Below are 20,359 nucleotides of genomic sequence, written 5' to 3'. Positions count from 1 at the left end.
ATGCCCAGCCTAAGCATGTCTTTTGATAATAGTACAGTTAAGTGTCGAATGTAGATGCGGTTACACAAAGCTACACACGTGGCAAAACTGCATGGAGCCATATACACACATACACAAATCAATGCATGTATAACTGATGAGATCTGCATACACTCTGTGGATTGTACCGATGTCAATTTCCTGGGTTTGATGATGTGCTCCATTTATGCAAGATGCTCACACTGGGGGAGGCTGGGTGAAGGGCACAGGAGGCCTCCCTGTACATTTACATGCAACGCCTGTGAATCTGTCATTTCAAAATAGAAAGTTTAAAAAGTCTGCATGATGGTTAATTTTAGGTGTCAACATGACCAGATTAAGGAATACCTAGAAAGCTGATAAAGCATTATTTTGGGGGTGTGTGTGAGGGTGTTTGTTTCCAGAGGAGATTGCTCTGAGTGGACTAGGTGGGAAAGATCTGCCCTCAACGTGGGCGGGCACCGTCCAATCTGCTGCATGTCTGAAGAGAACAAAAAACAGCAAAGGTGAGCATGTAGATCTGTCTGCTGGAACTGGAACACAATCTTCCTCTCCCATCCTTGGACAACACTCCAGGCTCCCCGGCCTTTGGACTTCAGGACTCAACACCGGCACCGCCTGCCCCTGGGGTTCTTGGGCCTCGGCCTGGGACTGAGAGTTGCACCAACTGCTTCCCTGGTTCTGAGGCCTCTGGACTTGAACTGAGCCATGCTACCAGCAGCCCAGGGTCTTTGGTTTGCAGAAGGTCTGTCGAGGGACTTCTCGGTTTCCATAATCTTGTGAGCTCATCCCCCTAATAAATCCCCTCTCATCTATCTACCTATACATCCTGTTGATCCTGTCTCTCTGGAAAACCCTAATCCAGTCAGGCCGCCAACCAGCATGGTCATCATAGAGGCCACGCAACATCGTCTCACCGTATGTGTCGAGACATTTTCACTGTTGCTGCTCCCTATACACGAAAGAGTACACGGAAACTCAACTCTTCATTCTTTTCCAAATTTGTGTATTCACAGAGGAACTAATGGCATTCGTTCCTTGTGTTGTCTGAACCTCGGTGTTGTCATGTCCTTTGTTTCCCATTTTGACAGTGCTGTACTTGTGGCTGGATGGTCTCACTCCACTTTTTCTCTCCCCCCTCAGGACGGTGAGGTATGTTTAAAAGAGAGAACTCTCAGATCTCTCTCTCTGCCTCCACTCCCTCTCTCTGTCCCCGCCCCCCGTTTTGGTAACATTTCTTTTCCTAGCCCCAAATAGAAATGCTCACTGCATCTTTTCTCTACCTGCCCCATTTTGGGATGAGAGTGTAACGCCTTTGGGTCCCTTAAATGTGACTTACTCATTTTATGTTCCAAGCTTTATTGAAGCAGCCTAAGACTGAGCTTTCAGCCACTCAGGAGTGTCTTGAGATTCCAAGCAGCCAAGAAATCTTAGGGCTTCCCTTGTGTCTTTTTCCACGGTGAGTAACCTGTATTCAGCAGGGAAGAGAGAGGGAGATACATCAATATACAGAACTATTTTCCAGAAAACCCAAGTGGCCATCTATCCTTCTCCCTTGGTGTGTGTGGGGGAGACCACTTAGTCGTTACTAGTAATGTCAAATAATACAAAATGCCAACATGACAGTACTTCTGAATATGGTGGAGACCTGTAACGTAACTTTGGCACAACTTTAAAGCCACGAGGCCTCCAGTTTGTCTCACTGGAACAAGTCACTTCCCTTTAGATTGCCGCAAAGCTGATGACAAAAAGTCAATGTCATTTCCTACATGTATGGAGAGAGGAAACAAAGTCAGAGAGCCCTAAGTTCCCTGAATGGCTGACCAACCAGTATTATGTGAGAAGAGCAAAATCCATCCCCTTATCTAGGCCCCTCGGTCACCATTTATGGGGCTATTTAGGGCCTTGGTATCAGCTGTGATTATGCAGAGACATACCTAGTCATCTCAGGAGAGAAGATATCTTGTTGTATTTCTGATATAGCGCCTTGAGTTCTTGAAGGAAAAATACCGGAAAGGTTTATGTCAGTGCCGTGACTCTGGTGCTGCTGCGTTAAGTTCTAAATCCTAAGGATGGCTCAGGAAAGGTTTGCAGACCAAAGCCAGGGAGTACGGGTTTTTTATTAATAAAACGTCACAGATGGCTTTTTTTCCCCCTTTATGAAGGGCCATTCCTAAATGCAGCAAATCAACCACATATGGGACTGCTACCCTTCATCCCTGTACATTTTCAGCCTTTCTTAGTGAGTTAAGGGACAAGGGAAGATGCTAGCAGATGCTTTCTGAAACTGACACATAATTGTTATGAAACTGACACACAATAGCTTTGCTTCCAAGCTGTCCTTAGCGGTTTGTTGGATGGTTTGTGCCTGTTAGCTTCGTTGGCTTTGGATGGTTTTTGTTTTAAGGATTGTTGCACTTTACATAATCTGGGCCTCGCTGTTTAGGGACCCTTCTGAGACTCTCTCTAGGCCAAACGCACACAAACTCTGTGTGTGCCTGGGATATGGCAAGAGCGTCCACGTGCCTGCCAGTCTGTCTCAGATGCCATGCGGTCGTAGTGGGATTTGCGATCACCAAGCCTCTTCAGAATGCCCTGGTTTTCCACGGTAATTCTCACTAGCTCGCGGTTCCTCCATTCTCTGTTTAAGCTGAAAGACACAAAACCTCAAGATGGGTAAAGAAGGAAATGCTCCTCCTGGGAGTAGGGGAGGAGATGAAGTCATGATGTCATAAACTCCCGGCCACCTATGTGCAGGGAATAAACTGCTCCGCTGAGCCCTGAGGCCCCCAGGGCAGCCCGCTGAATCACACTGCACTCTGGGAAATGTGCAAAGCATTTACAGGTTTATGTCTATGGTCCTCAAACTTGCTGCCCACTAGAAGATTCTACTTTATTGGTCCGGGGTGGACCTTGGGCATCTATATTTTGTAACTGTTCCCCAAGCAATATAATGTGAAATCAGAATTGAGAACCTCTGGTTTATGTAATGGGGGAAGGTCTCCCTATGGATAAATCACAAATGGCTGGTGACAAGGTTTGGTTCATGTCACTCCGCTCAGCTTCCAGCTTATACCAGGATATACCAGGATACTGGCAAGGCATCTTGACACCACCCCCCCACCATACACACTCCACCAAATTCTCGATTTTTTTTTTTTTTTTTGAGACAGAGTCTCGCTCTGTTGCCCATGCTCGAGTGCCGTGGCGTCAGCCTAGCTCACAGCAACCTCAAGCTCCTGGGCTCAAGCGATCCTTCTGCCTCAGCTTCCTGAGTAGCTGGGACATGGGCATGGGCATGTGCCACCATGCCCGGCTAATTTTTTCTATATATTTTTAGTTGTCCAGTTAACTTCTTTCTATTTTTTTTAGTAGAGACGTGGTCTCGCTCTTGCTCAGGCTGGTCTGGAACTCCTGAGCTCAAGCAATCCTCCCGCCTCGGCCTCCTAGGGTGCTAGGATTACAGGCGTGAGCCACCGTGCCCTGCCTACTCCACCAAATTCTAACCCTTGCAGACACTTCTTTTGTAGCCCTGACCACACCACACTGGTATTTACATAAATGTCTCCCCTACAAGATCTTGAGTTCTTTGAGGTTAGGAAATATACATGTCATTTCCTCTTTGTATTCCTGGTGCCTGGCAGATAGCAGTTGCTCAGGATGTTTGTGGACCTGATTTTAAAATGTGTCGTAGTCCCAGCTGTGGTGCTAGGGTCTGAATGTCTGTGTCCCCCCACAGCCTGCCCCCCATTCATATGTTGAAATCCTAACTCCTAAGGTGATCCTACTAGGAGACAGGGCCTTTGGGAGGTGATTAGGTCATCCTAATGAAATCAGTGCCTTATCAAAGAAGTCTGAGAGAGACCCCTTGCCCCTTTTGTCATGTGAGGTTATAGTGCAAAGATGGCTGTCGGTAAAGCCGGAAGCAGACCCCCACCAAACACCAAATTTGCTGGTGCCTTGATCTTTGGAACTCAGACTCTTGAACTGTGAGAAATAAATTTCTGTTGTTTATAAGCACCCAGTTTACAGTATTTTGTTATGTTTAATAGCATTCTATAATGGACTAAAGCACATGGTCGTCATTTTACAAAAGTGTGCAGTGAATTCTTGTAACAAACTGAATAGGACTCTGAAAAGTCTCTTAGATGAAATAAAGGTTAGCTCTTCACCTCGAGAGAAAGGTCGCTGTTTGTGCAGTTTTCATTGTCTTTAACGTGGTCTCTTTGGTTATCCCTCAGGATAACTTCCCTTACGTACTGCTCTCACTTGGGAGAACCTCACGCTAAAACCCAAAGGGAAGGTCAGTTTTGACTTTCCAAAAATGAAATGAAGAGAAAGAACACTACCTCTTGGTAAAATATTCATTCCAGCAATCCACCTTGGCAGGGCCTCGTTGAGCATTCGCAATTTTCTGGCATAGTTGGTTATTTTCGTACTCGATTTTGTCGATTTTCTTTTGTTCACCCTGGTAAGAAACCACACCCCACCATGGAGACATCACTACACTTCCTCCAGCACACGATGGCTTAGCACACCCTTCTCTGGGATTGTGGGAAGGGGGCACCCTGAGGACCACAGTGGGGACTGGAGGCAGAGCTTAGAAAACTGGTGATGTATATGGGAAGGAGGAGTATTAACACATCATTCAATTGGGGGGGTATTTAGAGGGCTCTGGGAAATTGGACCTCTTTAGGACATAGACTAAAAAATCAATAAAATACATCTGAAGATGGCAGGAACAAATACCTGTAGTTTGCTCAATTTTAAAATGTGATGTGTGTGCGCCACTGGAGGTTTGGTATCAACAGTAGGCTTCGCTAGAAGAGGGATAAAAGAGAGTGGTGTTATATCACAGGAATCCTAACAGCAGCCTCAGAAAACTCACGTACAGGCAATCACTCTGGCTAATGGATGATTTTGAATTATGACCTTAATCTGGTTCAGAAATTTTAGTTTGGTTTAATTTCCCAAATGGACATCTCTGAAGAGTTTTGAGCAGAAATGAAAGAATGGTGAGGACTATAAAAAGTAAAATTTACAGAGATAAATGTCCTTTTTACTTAATTTTAATTAATTTATTTTTTAAAGATGGGGTCTCGCACTGTTGGCCAGGCTGGAGTGCAGTGCAGGATCATAGCTCATTATAACCTTGAACTCCTGGGCTCAAGCGATCCTCCCCACCTCAGCCTCCCAAGTAGCTGGGACTACAGGTGTTTACCACCCCCCAACCCCAACTAATTTTTCTACTTTTTTATAGCGATGGGGTCTCACTGTATTGCCCAGGCTGGTCTCAAACTCCTGGCTTCAAGTGATCCTCCCACCTCAGTCTCCCAAAGTGCTGGGAATATGGCTGTGAGCTACTGTGCCCAGCCCAAATGTCCTTTTAATCCAATGAAAGAGCCTCTCTCCCACCCTTTCCCAATATTATTAGTCTGTCCATTGGGTTCTGAAGTCCTATCTTCTTTCTAAGCTACTATGGCTTTAAAGAGTTTCAAATGAGTGTTTCCATCAAATGAACTCCATGGTGGAACATAAATTTTGTTGCTGATGCTGATGTCCTCTTGACCAAACTCAGCAGATAAGGCCTATCATCCCAAAACCATGTCCTGGTCTGGTTTACTGTCAATATCTCCATGGGGTACCCTTCCAGAATCCCTGAGAGCAGTGGCCAGCCCAAACTGCCCACGTACCTATTTGGATTCTATTCTTGTGAAATAGGTAGTGACTAAGGTCCAGTTTCTTTCTGAAGGTTGTGCTTTGCCTATGATTAGAGACGATAACGGGGTAGGCCAGATAATCCAGGGAATTGTTCATCTTCTCTTCCTAGTCTCACTTCAGAAATGAGGTACCAAGGCTCCTCTGTGAGGTGCTTAGCTGTCCCCATGGCAGGTCGTCATAACTACCCAGTTATGACATCAGAGACCAGTCTTAGGAAAGGAGTAGGAGCAGCAGAGCATGGCTTCTGTCTCTGGGCTTTTGTTTTTGATGCTAACCTAGGCCTATGTCGAGATGGGGGTCAAGGAACTCACAAGCTTTTCCCCCTGCCTACGATGCAGTTGCTGCCAACCCACACCAGAAGGAAAGGAGTGGCGTGCTGGGAGGGGTGGGAAGGCATGGGGTGGGGGTTGGGGATTGAGAAATTCCAGGCTTGGATACATATCTCCAGCTGTAAACCAAGCAGTCTCCACTGCAGTGGTTTCCCTGAAGGTGCAAGATCACCGAGTTTCTGGGGAGGGGAAAGGTGACCTTGACAATAACCTGATCCATTCCCTTCATTTTGCAGACGAGGAAACTCAAGTCCACAGCAGCAATGAAACTCCTCAAGAACCAAGTTGGTGGCAGAGCTGGGCTCAGGATGTGGGTTCCCTGAATTCCAGAGACTATATTTGCTCTTTTGGGGAAGGAAACTGCCATTTTTCATGGCAGTGGGGGAGAACAGCTTTCTTCCAGGACAGAGACTGTGTCTTTTGAACTTAGTGGGAGCTCAGGAAGTTCTGGGGTGCTGATACCATGTGGCTCCTGGTGAGCTGGCAGCTGCTCCAGGAAGGGCTGCGGAGTCTGATTTAGCTCCACACCAACACAGGGTGTGGCACCCAGTGGGTGCTCGACACATTCGCTCATGCAGGGAGGAAGGGCTAACACTGAGTGCTCATTATGTAGTGCTGGGCGCTTTCCTTGAATGTCACATTTAATTCTTCCAACAACTGTAAGAGTTAGGTACTATTATTATCCCGATTTTTTTCCTGAGCAATGGCTGAGAGGTTAATTCCCCAGGGTCAGAATTCCAAGCCTGGCTGCATAGAGCCCAAGCTTTTAAGCACGGTGCTGACTGTCCATGGATGTTGAAAGCAATGTGCCCCAGAGTAGGGCTTCCCAGACGCTGCCCTTCGTAGGGATGTCCCGGCATAGGTAAAATGGCCATTCCGATCCAGCAGGGGAGGGCCGGGCGGAGATTCTGCGTTCCTGGCAAGGGCCGGGGAGATGCTAACACTGCTGGTGGGCAGCAGGGAGCAGCTCACACGCGGAACCCGAGTGTCCCTGTAATCCTGAAAAAACTAAGCCACACCTTGGTGTACATTTATTAGGTACGTTTATTGCTCTTCCATTCGGCTCAGTGAAGGAAGTTACTGCACTTCCCAGGTGACAAAGATACACAATCTGCCTTAGCTTGGGGTAGGGAGAAGACCCTTGAGAGTCAAGAGCGGCGGCATCTCCCCCCAGGGGACGCGCCCGGGGGCTCGCGGGTGGTCTGCTCGGCGCCCAGCGGCGCGCGTCCTCCCGGGCGTGGAGCGCGGGTGGCCCCCGCGTCACTGCGCCCGCGCTCCGCAACTTCCCGCGCCCGGCGGGCCCGCCCCCGGGGCGGGGCGGCTCCGGCTGTGAGCCCCCGCCCAGCTGACCCGCCGCTCTCCCCCTAGCTCGCTGCGGCCCCGGCGCGCAGGGCCGGGCAGCCGCCATGTCGGGCCCGTTCGAGCTCTCGGTGCAAGATCTCAACGACCTGCTCTCGGACGGCAGCGGCTGCTACAGCCTCCCGAGCCAGCCCTGCAACGAGGTCACCCCGAGGATCTACGTGGGCAACGCGTGAGTCCCCCTCGCTAGTCCACCCCACCGCTCCTGCCTGGGGCGCCCCGCCCACCCCCAGGCGCGGGCGGGGGGAGCCCGGCGCGATCGCCCCTCTGCGAGCACCGGGGGTTGGTGGGGAGGGGGCTGGAGTCGACGCCCACCCTCGCGCGTGGGGCCGAGGGGCCGGACCCCGGCCCGGCCCAGCGCCGTCCTTCCCTGTCGCCGGATGCGCGGAACCCCGGGGGGCGCCTGGCCCCGCCCTCAGCCGCCACCCGCTTGGGACTTGGTCTCGGGCGGGGTCGGGGCTACCATGTTCACTTAACAGGTGGCCCACTGTCGCCCGGCCGGTCTTCTGCCCGCGCGTCATGTGACAGCTGCCTGGTTCTGCAGTGAGGTCACCGCGGAATGTCTGCCTTCGCCGCCATGGCAACGGGCTGACGTCACAATCCGGGCGTGGAACTTTCCCCTGCCCGGCAGGCGCAGATCAGGGAATCTAAATACCCCAAACAAGGGAATTCAGAGAGCTGGGCCGGGATTTCCTGGCCTCTTCTCCCACCTTCTAGCTAGGGTTTGATTTATGCGAGATTCTAGAATGATCCAGTGATAAACCAATGAGGACCTGAGCCATCACCTAGAAAAGGTTCCATACCTTCTCACCACCAGGAAATACATTTTCTATTTATTACTTACAGGTTCTTTTGTCAGATCGATTTCTCCATTTTCTCTTATTCAAACTACTAGTAAGAATTTCTCAGCAGCAGGAGAGAACCAGTGTTAACCAACTTGAAAGGCGCTGAAATACCAGCCAAAGGAAAGAATAGATTAGCATGTCTACACTGCCATCTCCCAAGACCCAGTGACCAAAGTCCTAAGCTCCATGGGCCCAGCCAAGGGACCGCATGTTGAAACCCAGAACTAATCCCTCCTCTCATTTTCCACAGGAGGAAATGGTGGCCCAGAGTGGTTGAGGGATTGTGAGGACAGGGCCAATGTCTCGTTCATGTCTGTATCCCCTGACCTCTGCTAGGACCTGCTACTTAACCTGCCAAGGACTGCCACAGAAATCTGGGTCATCATGAAGCTAGAAGGGGTCCATGAGGCAGGCCCCAGCCTCATGGGGACAGGTGTTGTCTATTCCATCATTCATGCACCATTTTGGGCACCTACTATGTGTCAGCCACTGTACAATGTTCATTCATAGCAGAAGCAGTAATAATGATAATGGTGAATTTGTTGAATGTTGAATTAGTATTAGAGAAGGGAGATGAATAGGAGTGACTCTTCAAAGTGTTTTTTTCTAGGAGCCACTGCTTTATAGTCTTGTGCATAAGCAGGAATAGCTGAAACAGAGTCCCATAATCCCAACAAAAGTCCCCAGTAATTGCAGAGTTCTGGGGTACCCTCCCTACCCCCATCCTCCAACTACCCAAGCAGCAAGTGGGCTTCAGCAGCCTCAGGATCCCTGCTCACTTGGGCATTCTGGCCACTCAGCGCTCACTGCTTCCCAAGTGGAAACCGAAGGTGTGAACATCTGGTGGTAGCCAGAGTGGCAAGTGTTGATGGCCACTGTAGAAGAAACATCCCTTGCCCTCTAAGGAAATCTGACCTTGACTTGGCCAAGGGTGTGGCGGGTTCTCAGCAGGGAGGATCAATTGAGCATCAAGTACCAAGAGAACTTGGGCTCCCCCCCCCCGACCTGTCGGGAGTCCCTTAACATCAGGGCTCCAGCCATGTCGTCACAGAGCAGAGACACGGCCTGTGTCAGCCACGTTTGCCAGGTCTCGAGAGTTTGAGTGGATGTGGGCATGGGAGCAGAGTGAGGTGGAGCACAGAGCAGGGCCGGGTGTTGAGGGAAAGGAGGTTTCCTCCCCACTCTGCCATCTGCAGCCCACAGGAGCACATGCACATCCCTCCGTCTGTCCTGTCGGACCAGAGCTCTGTTGCATGGTGATATTGCAGTCCTTCCTTCCTCACAGGGCTGCTGAGCTGGGCAAAGGAGATCACATAGGAGGCGGCGTTTTGTAAAGTGTAGACGGCTGTTTGAATCGGACTGTTTTGTGAGATGAAATAAAGGGACCCTTTGACCATTCAGATCAAATATTTTGTAACCCCCATAGTTCTGTTGGGGCTGCTTGCTCGCCAGGTGCTAACTCACCTGTGAGAGCCCAAGAAACATGGAGTGTGGTAGGAAGGATCCTTCTGTGGGTGGGGGTGGGACTGCCTGGCATGTGAAGATTTCATTCCTTTTCACTTATTCACTGCCTATTTATTCAGCACCTGCTATGTGCCAGGTACTGCAGCAGGTACCTGGGGAGACAGACCCGAAGAGATATGGTTCCTCCTCAAGGAACACGGAGCCTGGACGTCTAAACAAAGGGGCACCATCAAGCGTTAGAATAGTAGCATCAATATGGTGTCAGGCTCAGTCTGTGGAATAGCCCATTTAACACTCGTAACAACCCCAGGGAGTAGGCACTGTTATCACCCCCATTTCACAGAAAGGGAAACTGGGGCACAGAAAGGTTAAGTGTCTTGCTCAAGGTTGCCTGGCTGGTGACGGGGCTGCATTCAGACCCAGGCAATCTGGCCCCAGAACCCATTTTTAACCACTTGGCCATCCCATCTCCACAGGTTAGGGAGATGGTGCCAGATGGGATGGAGGGGAGATGAGGAAATCCCACAGAGGGTGGTGAAAGATGAGAGGGTGCATGTCTACAGAGGAGGTGGGGAAGGGCATTCCAGGCAGAGGGGACAGCGTCGGAGTGAAACCACCAGTCTATTTGGGGAAGCTGCTGGTAATCCGATATGGCCGGAGTGCAGGGAGAGATCATGAGATGAGGCTGGGGCAGCCGGCAGGCCCAAGCATGGAGGGCTCCTTGCTTTACCAAGAGACTCAGAGCCTTCCCCATCCTCCTCCCCCTGGGCCTGCCAATTGGTCAGTTAATCATCCCTTCCCACGGTCTCCTGTCCAGGTCTGTGGCTCAAGATATCCCCAAGCTGCAGAAACTGGGTATCACCCATGTCCTGAACGCGGCTGAGGGCAGGTCCTTCATGCACGTCAACACCAATGCCAACTTCTACAAGGACTCCGGCATCACCTACCTGGGCATCAAGGCCAACGACACGCAGGAGTTCAACCTCAGCGCCTACTTCGAAAGGGCAGCGGACTTCATTGAGCAGGCCTTGGCTCAAAAGAACGGTAAGGGGCCTGCCACCCAGGAAAAAATGGGAGGCTGCTTTGACGGGACTGTCCTTCTAGAACACGGGCCCACAGCAGGTCTCTTCTTAGAAACCCTCTTATTTCGCGCCTCCTGTGGTAAATGAGCGGGAGCCGTGGCTCGCTCTCTGCTCACCTGGCTGCCTGTCAGCTACAGGACACGAGGTGTGCGGCTCACGCACACAGTGGCAGCACCAGGCCCTTGCATTTGATTTGACTTTGGCTGAGGGTTGGTTTCCGGCCACTTACACATCCTCCACCCCGAATTCAGACAGCCTTATGACTGAGAAGGATTCGTTATTATTCACGATAAGAAGTCCCGAGGTGAAGGAACCAGGGCTGGTTGATTCGGCAGCTCCATGGTGGCATCTGGGCCAGGTTCTTTCCCTCTGTCTCCCCTCATGGTCCCAAGATGGGATCCAGTCACCACATCCCAACGGGACAAAGGGCAGCAGATCAGGCAGCCATCTCTTCCCACGTTTCTCTCTTTTTTTAAGAGCAAGGACAGCATTCCCCAGGAATTCCCCTCACATCTCCCCGGCTAGATGTTCGCGTGATACCTGGCAAGGGGAGATGGCGCAGCAAACTGTGGCCCCCAGGCCAAATCTTCCAGCACCTTTTTAAACGCTTCCTGTAGCCCCAAGTATGAGAAAGGACCGCAGGAGAACCGCCGAGGCGCTGGCAGTGGGACAAGGCTTTCCGGCAGGAAATCCTAGAAGGCCACAGGGCAGACAGCAGCCGAGCAGGCCAGGCCACTTGCCCTTTCTGCTTTTAGCTGTTTATCTCGGCTCCTCTCTTGACCTCTTCCTCCCTCCCCACCCCATGCCCTCCCAGGGGAGGTGACCCCCGTGCGGGGTGATTGGCCTTGTCTCTGCTACACCCAGCAGCCTCCCATCCGAGTGATTTCCAGTGGACAGACTTCATGGGCCACTGGCTAGCACACGGCCAGGGCTTCGGAGAGAAGTTTTATCCACCGGGGAGTCTGCAGACTTTACTGTGAGGCCCCTCATGGTCCTTTGTGATCACTGTCACCCTTGGCCCAGCTTACTCCCCTCCACTTCAGCTGTACTGAGCTCATCACCCTCTGTAGATGCAGAATGAGGGGCCCAATCGAGGGGGAGGATTATGCTCTTCTCGTATAATATTGAGTGGTCAGCTGTTCAGGGAACTTACGGCTCTCTGACTTTGTTTCCTCTTTCCAACCGGTTAACTAGGACCTTTTCAGACCTCCGGCTTCAGCCCAGCTGGACTGGGTCTTCAGTCTGGAAAGCTCTCTCTGCCTCTCCCTACCCTGTCCTTTGGCAAACTCTTCTTTGTGCTTTAGCACTGGGCATAGTGTCCTCTATTCCATGAAGCCTTCCCTCAGGCTGGGTCCACCGTGTCCCTTGTCTGTCTCCCAGCACCTGATGTAGCATCAGGCACATAGTAGGTACACTGCAAATGATTACTGAACACGTGACAATTCTGTGGGCTCTAATGCCAAGTGTAAATGCCTCTAAGATTGGCCAAGTGAGTCGACAGAAAAGCGCTGGCTTTTAACGGTGCGCAGGGCTCAGGGGACCCAGGCACCCATCACTGAGAGAACTGGGTGGGTGGCTGGTGGGGGGAAGAGGAGACGGGGCGGTCACTTCCAGCTGGGGAGATTAAGGGAGGCTTCATGGAGTAGGTGGCATCTGGGCTGGGCCTGGGGGATGGGTTGGGGGGAGCTCCCCAGTATGCTCTGTGCACCTCGGGCGTGCCGAGTATGTTCCGGGTGGTGAGGCGGCTGCTCTGCAGGGGGTCCCTTTCCCAGGGCAGGGGCAGGGGCAGCCCCACTCTGAATACTTTAGGCATACTAAGCTGGACAGTGAATGAGCAGGAAAATGGAGGACTCCCTCTGGATTTGAGAAGTGCTGGAAAAGTCGAATGGTGTTTGGAGGGTAGGTGATGGGAACAAAAGAGACCCTGGTAGACTCTGGGCTGACAGATCTCCTTCCAGATAATGGCGTGTAGAGGTGTTAGTGGGTAAAATCCACTCAGCGGTCGGCACTGTTCACTGGGCACGTAGCGTATGCTAGAGATATATATACCCCACAGTCCTCACTCTTAGGGAATCTACCCTCGGGAAGAGGAGGGTAGATCTGTGCACAGCCAGCAGTAACATGGGGCTAGGGCTGCTGCAGTTGAGGATGTCCCAGGTGCCACCAGAGGGCTCCCAGTCCTGGGTAACAGTTATTGCGTGCTCACGTATGCGAGGCACTAGCCTAGCGGCTTTTAGTGTCATCTCCTTTAAACTCCCAACCACTGTATTCGATGGGTCTGTTGGCACAGATGTGAAAACTGAGGCACCGTGAGGTTAGGTGGGTCACAGAGTTAATAACCAGCATATTGGTCAGAATTCCCCAGGAAAACAGAACCAATAGAATATGTCATTGGCCCTCTGTACCCTTGAGTTTCACATCTGTGGATTCAACCAACTGCTGATTGAAAATATTTGGGGAAAAAAAAGCTTGTTGCATCTGGACTGATCACATACAGACTTTTTTCCCTAAACAATGTAGCACGACAACTATGTACACAGCACACGAAATGCAAATACACATTTACATTGTGTTAGGTATTATAAGTAATCTAGAGATGGTTTAAAGTATGTAGGAGGATGTGTGTAGGTTATTTGCAAATACTGTCACATTTTATATAAGACTTGGGCATCCATGGATTTTGGCATCAGTGAGAGGTCTTGGAAGCCATCCCCCATGGATATGGAGGGACAATTATACATGTTTGTATGTAGTATGTATGATTGTTTTAAGTCATCCTTGTTACAGGGATATGATTTACTTTTGATATATATCTATGATATTGATTTATATGGGGGACAATTATACATGTTTGTATGTAATATGTATGATTGTTTTAAGTCATCCTTGTTACAGGGATATGATTTACTTTTGATATATATCTATGATATTGATTTATCTATATTCCTATACATATACATATGATTTATTTTAAGGGACTGGCTTGTGATTGTTGGGGCTGGCAAGTCTGGGATCTGTAGGCCAGGCCAGCAGGCTGGAAACTCAGGCAGGATTTGATTTTGAAGTTATGGTTGTGAGGTGTAATTAGTGCTTCTCTAGGAAACCTCAGTTTTTCCTTAAGGTCCTCACCTGTTTTGGTGGGGCCCACCCACATTATCAAGGGTGGTCCCCTTCATTTAAAATCAACCGATCGTCGATGTTAATCACAGCTACGTGATACCCTGCAGCAACATGTAGAATAGCATGTGACCAAGCGGCTGGGAAATGTACATGAGCCAGATCGACGTATTTCACCATCACAACCAACAAGTTCTAATTTAAATCCAGGTTCATGAGCCTTCAAAGATTTGGGTTTTAGATCTCTATGCTGACAAAGGAAATACTTGAACTGGCGTCATAAGGAATGAGCAGGAGTTTACCAGGTGGCCAAGAGGGAGAGAAGTTCCAGGTAGAGGGAACAACCTGTGCCAAGGTGCAGAGGTGAGAAAAAGCATGGAAAAATGTCGAGGCTGTGTGGCCAGGTGGTTTTGTAAGCCACACCTTGGGGACTAGATTCTACCCTGCAAATGGCGTCAGGTCATATTTGTATTTTGGAAAGTTCCCTCCAGCTGCTGGGTGGAATGTGGACTGGTGGTGGTGAGGGTGCAGGGAGAGCTCAGTGCGGAGGTGTTGAGGGGGCACGAGTGAGAGGTGACAAGGACCTGAACTAAGCACTCTGTGCAGGGGAGAAGCCAAGGCATGTGGCTCACGGGGCCCCCTCTAACATGCTGGGACTTTGCTGACGTCAGCCTCTGCCATCGCCTCATTCCTTCATTCCTTCACCTAACGCTGGGGACTCGGCAGGGAGCAAAACAGGTGACATCCCTGCCCTCAGGGGCTTACGTCTCAGTGGGAAGATGATGGTAATGGAGTGAGGATGATCCCATCCGTGGCATGTCACCGGGGAATAAAGCCGGGAGAAGGGGATTAGGCAGGATAAGTGATGGGACCGGGCTTGTGGATTTAGAGAGTGTGGGTGGGAAAGGCCTTCCTGGGAAGGTGACATTTGAGCAAAGCCCTGGGGAAAGAGGAATTGCAGGGCAGGGCTGGGCTGGAGTGGAAAAAGAAGCAAGAGAAGGAGATGATGTCACAGCTAGGGATCAGGTTCTATACGGCCTCATGGGCCATTTGGGACGCTGTGAGAGGGCGTTTGTATTTGTGTGTGTGTGTGTGTGTGTGTGTGTGTGTGTGTGTGTGTGTTGCTTTTTTGTCCTTGTTTATGTTTGTATTTGACGTGCATATCCTTTCATTCTTTAAACTGCATTGTTGAGGTGTAACAGACATTCAATAAACTGCACACACTTAAAGCACACAGTTCAGTAAGTTTTGACACATGTATACAGCCGTGAAACCATCACCACAGCCAAGATAGTGCACATGTCCATCACTCATGTCCCTTTGTGACCCCTTCCTCCTACCCCTCTCTACTCTCTGTTCCCAAACAACTACTGATCCGCCTCCTGTCACAAGAGATAAGCGTGTGTTCTGTAGAGTTTTCTATAAATGGAATCACACAGTATGCACTGTTTTTTTGTCTGGTCTCTTTCACTCAGCGTAGTTATTTTGAGTTTCACCCGTGGTGTTGCAGCGATCAATAGATCGTTCCTTCTTATTGCCGAGCAGCGGTCCGCTGTATGGACGTACCAGCACGGTTTATCCGTTCACCTGTGGATGGACCCGTTGTCTCCGTGTTTTGCTTTTGAATGAAGTATAAAATACACATAGAGCAGTGCCCATATCCCAAGTGTGTAGTTCACTCCCAGGGTCACCCTGTCCAGGCTTCCAACAGCACAGATCAGTTTCGCCTGCTTGGCTGCTCTACGGCATCCTACACCTCATGTTTGTGTTGCTTCTGATAAGTTGTAGATTGCTCAGCCTTTTAATTTATCGCTTCTACTGTTGCTGGGCCTTCAGTGGTTTCCCACTTGGGGCCGCGATGAATAGCGCTGCCTGTGAACATTCTGATCTGTGTCTGTTCCTGAACACACGTGCACTTCCTGTGGGGCCTGGACCTGAATGCAAGTGTTCAGCTTGAGGAGATAAAACTGCCACCATTTTCCAGGGTGGTTGTGCCACTTTGCACCCCCAGCCGTGCGGAAGAGTTGTAGTTGCCCCACGTCCTCACCGACACTTTGTGTTTTCTGTCTTTTGCATTTTGTCTATTCTGGTGGGTGATGGACATGACATTGTGCTTTTTATTTGCGTTTCATGGAAGAGTTTGAGCCAGAGTCGTGGGGTGATCAGACATCCGCAGCTCACCACGTCTCCGTTTCTTGCAGGCCAGGTGCTCGTCCACTGCCGTGAGGGTTACAGCCGCTCCCCGACTCTCGTCATCGCGTACCTTATGCTGCGGCAGAAGATGGACGTCAAGTCTGCCCTGAGCATCGTGAGGCAGAACCGTGAGATCGGCCCCAACGATGGTTTCCTGGCCCAGCTCTGCCAGCTCAATGACAGACTAGTCAAGGAGGGGAAATTAAAACTCTAGGGCAGCCCCGCTGCCTTGTCTGCCGGGGAGGCCCTGGTTGAAGGTGTCCCAAGCCGCCATGTTTAGGAAACACACTGTACCCCGCTCCCAGCATCACAAGGCACATGCCCACAAGTCTGTCCCTACACAGTCCTGGGCCGCTTTCCCCCTCGGGAGCACATAAAGATGCTTGCTGAGGAGGGCATCCTTGTTCCCTGATTGTCCTGTTGTAACTTACGTCCTTTTTCTGGGGGTGGGGGCTTGGAGAGGGAAGGCCTGTGGCCCGCATGCTTGACGGCCCAGGGCAGGAGGTCTGGAAGGGTGAGGCCTGAGATGTTCACAGGGGCCCCTCACAACCTCCCCTCCCTCACCTCCAGATCCTCTCCTGAGCGGGAACCTCAGCACCTGAGCCCTAGTACAGGAGCTATGCAAACGCAGGCCCCCTCCCCACCACGTCTGTGTCCCCTGGTGTCCCCGCAGCCTTCCCCACCCTGCACGGGGGTAGAGTTCTCGCGCCACAAACGCGAGAGGCAGGGGCGGGGGTGTCCATCAGTTGTTAGTGGATGGAAATTCCCACAAGAGGCTGCATTTTAATGATTTTCGTGGGGTTAATTGGGTGGGTAACAAATTCTGGAAGACTCTGCTAAATCCATAGAGTTTTTAAAATGTGAATCTTTGGATGGTTGAATTCAGAAACCACGGCTTTGGACTATTTCCCTCGGAGCTCTCTCAGTCACTTCGTCTGTTAGAAGAGCGATGCTTTGGGCATGGTTTTATTTTTCTTTTTTAGAAAACAGGGTGTTGAAGTCCAGCCTATTTAAAAACCCCACCATTTGGAGAATGACAAGGGTTTTGTCCTGAATTATAGTGTTGGCGAGCCCAAGCCACTTGTGCTAACTGCTTTTTGTCTCAGTTGCTATTCCTAGACCTGAAGGAGGAAGCTGGCCAGTGACAGCATGTGTGTGTGGGTGCAGATGGGGGTGTGCCTCTGGGAAACGAATGGTCCCGGGCACACACCCTGCCCACTTACAGGTGCCAATGGAGGGTCCCTGGAGAGACTCAGAGACATGGCAGAGTGGCCAAATGAATCCTTTATTGGTGGTAGAGCAAACAAACAAACAAAAAGAAACAACCTTTTAAAAGACTTTTTAAAGATGATACCAGAATGCACTAGCACTCACGTGTGTGCACATTTGCCAGAATATAGGAGTCGTGTTTTGGACAGTCTTGTTAGGACTTTATGTTATTGTTGTCATGAAAAGTGGTGAAATGTTGTTTTATTTTCAGGGTTACTCTGGGCAGAGAGGTGGTCCACAGCCATGCCCCTGGCACCCAGCACATGGGTGTCTGATAAAAGTTTGTGGAATTAAACTCTTTTTGAGCGCCAAATAGATATATAGGGCATTGTTCTGGTGAGTGTATCAAACTCCCAGAAGCCTGAATTCATGGTAGGATCACTTGCAAGGATTTGCAAAGGAGTCTTACCTGAACTGAAAGAAATATCAGGGACTTTTGTTAACTATTTAAAATTCAGTTTTCAATTTAGATTCAGGCAGTGTTACTATGTCAAGGTGGGGAATGTGCCTTTTTCAGAGTTGACCGGGAGCTCCCAGCTAGGACAATGAGAAGCAGGTGTGCCGCAAGGCCCCAGTTCCGGATGTGAAGATCTCTGATGACACAGGAGTGACCCTGTGCAGCCTGGACGTTCACTGTCCCCTTTTCTGTGTGACCACAGCAGCCCTGAACAACTAGGATCTGTCTTCTTTTTCGGATACGGGGCTGTCCAGGCAGATCCACTAAGGGAAATGGCCATTATGGCCAAATGGCCTCTAAACTGTGTGCCTCATGTCACAGTTTTCAGGTAGCCTTCCTACTTAATCTAACTTGAGCCTCACAATAACCCTGTAAAGTGAGTAGAGCTTATTCACATGTTGTGACCTTTTTAAAAAAAAAGGGAACTGGGTTTCAGAATGATTAAGGGCATGGCCCCCAGGGTTGCCGGGCTCTTTAAGGCAGAGCAGAGGCAAGAGTTCAGGTTTGCTGCTCCCTGAAGCTAGATTCTCTCTTTCATACAATACTCCTCAAGAAAGGAGCTCCCTGGGAGTATCCAGCTGTGCTGCACATGCCCTTGACCCAGCCCTGCAGAAGGAAGTAAAAAGGGTAGGTCCCCAATTGGGTTAGAATGTGCAGCTCTTGTTCTAGGCGACATGTAGCACCCCTAAGTCAGAGCCTTCCGCTCTGCTCCTGGAGGAGGCTCTGGGGCTGGGGCTCCCCTCCCATGCCCAGGTCGTGGTCACCCCACGGGACAGCCACAGCTACTGAGGTGAACACGGCAGGTTGGTGTGGCTGGTTAACTAGGACCTCCCGAAGCCCTCTTTGTGTGGGCATGAGGGAGTAAAAGCCATTGGGCGAATTACTGCCTTTACTTTGGGACTACTTTTACGTGGATAACTTAGGATTTCTTGATAGTTTTTCATCCCAGAAACCTCATATTTGCTTCACAAGATTTAGCTTCTAGTACTTTAAGTAAAATATTAATAAAATTCTACTGTGTAAGAGCCAACACATGCCCAGCTGTGACTGGGAGCTGTTCCTGGACAGTTTTCCACTCCCTGGGAAGTGATGGGATAGGAACTCAGGGTGCCCTACTTCCTCCCCAGACCTGATCCCTTTCTTCGACCGACAGAGCCCCATCCAGGCAAAATCCAAGGGCCAAATGGTTTTCTTCGCGATCTTAAAACAGTATACCTTTCCACAGGCTGGTCTGTTTCCCTGCCACTCTGAGTTATCTTGAGAGCAGAAACCTGCACCTATCAAATGAGGGGACTCATCTAGAAGACCTCTAAGGTGCCTTTTGGCCCTGAGGGGTCTCTAAGAATCCCTACTTGGTGTGTTTATTATACAATAGTACCGCTGGGAAATTGGGGTATGTGAGTAATAGTATGCTGGCCAGCAGGTGGCGCTGCGTTCCACCCGTGGTGATGGCTGGTTCAGAAAGGGAAATGTTGGTGCCTTTTGTGCTGCAAGTTAATGTTAAGAGGCTAATGTTTTAATCAAAATAAGCACTGACCTTAAATATAAAGATATGAGCTTTTCTCACGGGAAATTTTCTTTTTCATAAAACGGGTGTCAGAAATAACTGAAGAGCCAACAACGATGGTCCTTCCAAGTCAAGATTTTATCCTGATTTGAAATAGAGACCATCTCAAGTTGAGAGAGCAGATTGGTTGAAAGCTTAGCTTTTGTTCCCTCTTACTTCCTGCCAAATTTTAGGGTAATTTGATTGTGAAAGAATGAATTTTCTGGACAGAAAAGGGGGAGGTAACAAATTGGTTAACAACAAAAAAACAAGTTCAGTGTTCATTGTGTCACAAATCAGTGTTAAAACACTAAAATTGTAACCAAAATAAATGTCTTACATTACAAAGAAATCATCTTTTTTGTCCTTCTTATCACAGTTGATTTTCTTTTATGCTTCTGTGCTTAGCTTTTGTTTGCTTTTTCTAACTCTTTAAAATAATCATCATCTAAAAATTAGCTATCCTAATTTTTGTAGGTTCCATGATGGTCGTATTGATGTAGTAGCTATTTGTGAAACATCTCTCCAGTACCAGAAATTTTTTATGTTAGGAATATTCTTGGGTAGAGTGGCCCACCCAAATGAGGAAGGTAAGATTTGTGTACTTAAGAAAGAAAGGAACTGGGGTGACAATTTCAAGTTGGCCTCCCATGATGACTGGATGAAATTTTGGGATTTGAGTGATCCTGCTAACAGGCAATCCCAAAATATATCCCCTGCCCCCAGATATCTTAAATCCTTCTATCGGTGCTATGTTCCTTTTCCCTCTGAATTAAAAAAAAAAAAGAATTGAGAAAGTGGGTGTCTTTTGTCCCAGACAGAAAAGGCCTGAGCAGAGAAAGAGGCTCTCTAGGCTCCTGTCCCTTCTCTGTCACATGTGGCAATTAGACTGGCTCACTATTGGTCAAGCCTCTTTGATAACATAATCTTGATGGTTTTACATAAAATCTTAAGGCATA

The 20,359-nt window shown here is 49.5% G+C and overlaps 2 protein-coding genes across 2 annotated transcripts; one reads left to right on the top strand and one right to left on the bottom strand.

Moving 5' to 3' along the window:
* Positions 1–1,021: 1,021 nt before the first annotated feature.
* LOC105822113 (chromosome unknown open reading frame, human C17orf105) lies at positions 1,022–5,863 on the bottom strand. Its single transcript, XM_012659051.1, has 6 exons — positions 5,712–5,863; positions 4,768–4,838; positions 4,368–4,486; positions 2,545–2,668; positions 1,956–2,012; positions 1,022–1,486 (listed from the first exon to the last, which is right to left on the bottom strand). Exons 1-5 carry the CDS (start codon positions 5,833–5,835, stop codon positions 1,965–1,967), a joined length of 486 nt encoding a protein of 161 aa, XP_012514505.1. The 5' UTR covers positions 5,836–5,863; the 3' UTR covers positions 1,022–1,486; positions 1,956–1,964.
* Positions 5,864–7,353: 1,490 nt separating this feature from the next.
* On the top strand, positions 7,354–17,428 carry DUSP3 (dual specificity phosphatase 3). Its single transcript, XM_012659082.1, has 3 exons — positions 7,354–7,599; positions 10,554–10,780; positions 16,137–17,428. The coding sequence occupies exons 1-3, from the start codon at positions 7,475–7,477 to the stop codon at positions 16,340–16,342; spliced, it is 558 nt and encodes a 185-aa protein (XP_012514536.1). The 5' UTR covers positions 7,354–7,474; the 3' UTR covers positions 16,343–17,428.
* Positions 17,429–20,359: the final 2,931 nt, after the last annotated feature.

The sequence above is a fragment of the Propithecus coquereli genome, unplaced genomic scaffold, assembly GCF_000956105.1.
Source record: "Propithecus coquereli isolate 6110/MARCELLA unplaced genomic scaffold, Pcoq_1.0 Scaffold598, whole genome shotgun sequence".
In the NCBI taxonomy this organism is placed as follows: Eukaryota; Metazoa; Chordata; class Mammalia; order Primates; family Indriidae; genus Propithecus; species Propithecus coquereli.
Note: the sequence above shows the minus strand (reverse complement) of the source record. Positions and strands in the feature narration are given on the sequence as shown.

Bases quoted from the DNA above. Each gene is read 5' to 3' on its own strand.
- DUSP3 (XM_012659082.1), top strand. From the start codon at position 7,475: ATGTCGGGCCCGTTCGAGCTCTCGGTGCAAGATCTCAACGACCTGCTC. The intron at 7,600-10,553 runs GTGAGTCCCCCT...TCTCCTGTCCAG, and splicing joins AGGATCTACGTGGGCAACGC to GTCTGTGGCTCAAGATATCC. The intron at 10,781-16,136 runs GTAAGGGGCCTG...CGTTTCTTGCAG, and splicing joins GGCCTTGGCTCAAAAGAACG to GCCAGGTGCTCGTCCACTGC.
- LOC105822113 (XM_012659051.1), bottom strand. From the start codon at position 5,835: ATGAACAATTCCCTGGATTATCTGGCCTACCCCGTTATCGTCTCTAAT. The intron at 4,487-4,767 runs GTATTTGTTCCT...GTTTCTTACCAG, and splicing joins TAAAATTGAGCAAACTACAG to GGTGAACAAAAGAAAATCGA. The intron at 2,669-4,367 runs GTAGTGTTCTTT...TGTGTCTTTCAG, and splicing joins AATGAATATTTTACCAAGAG to CTTAAACAGAGAATGGAGGA.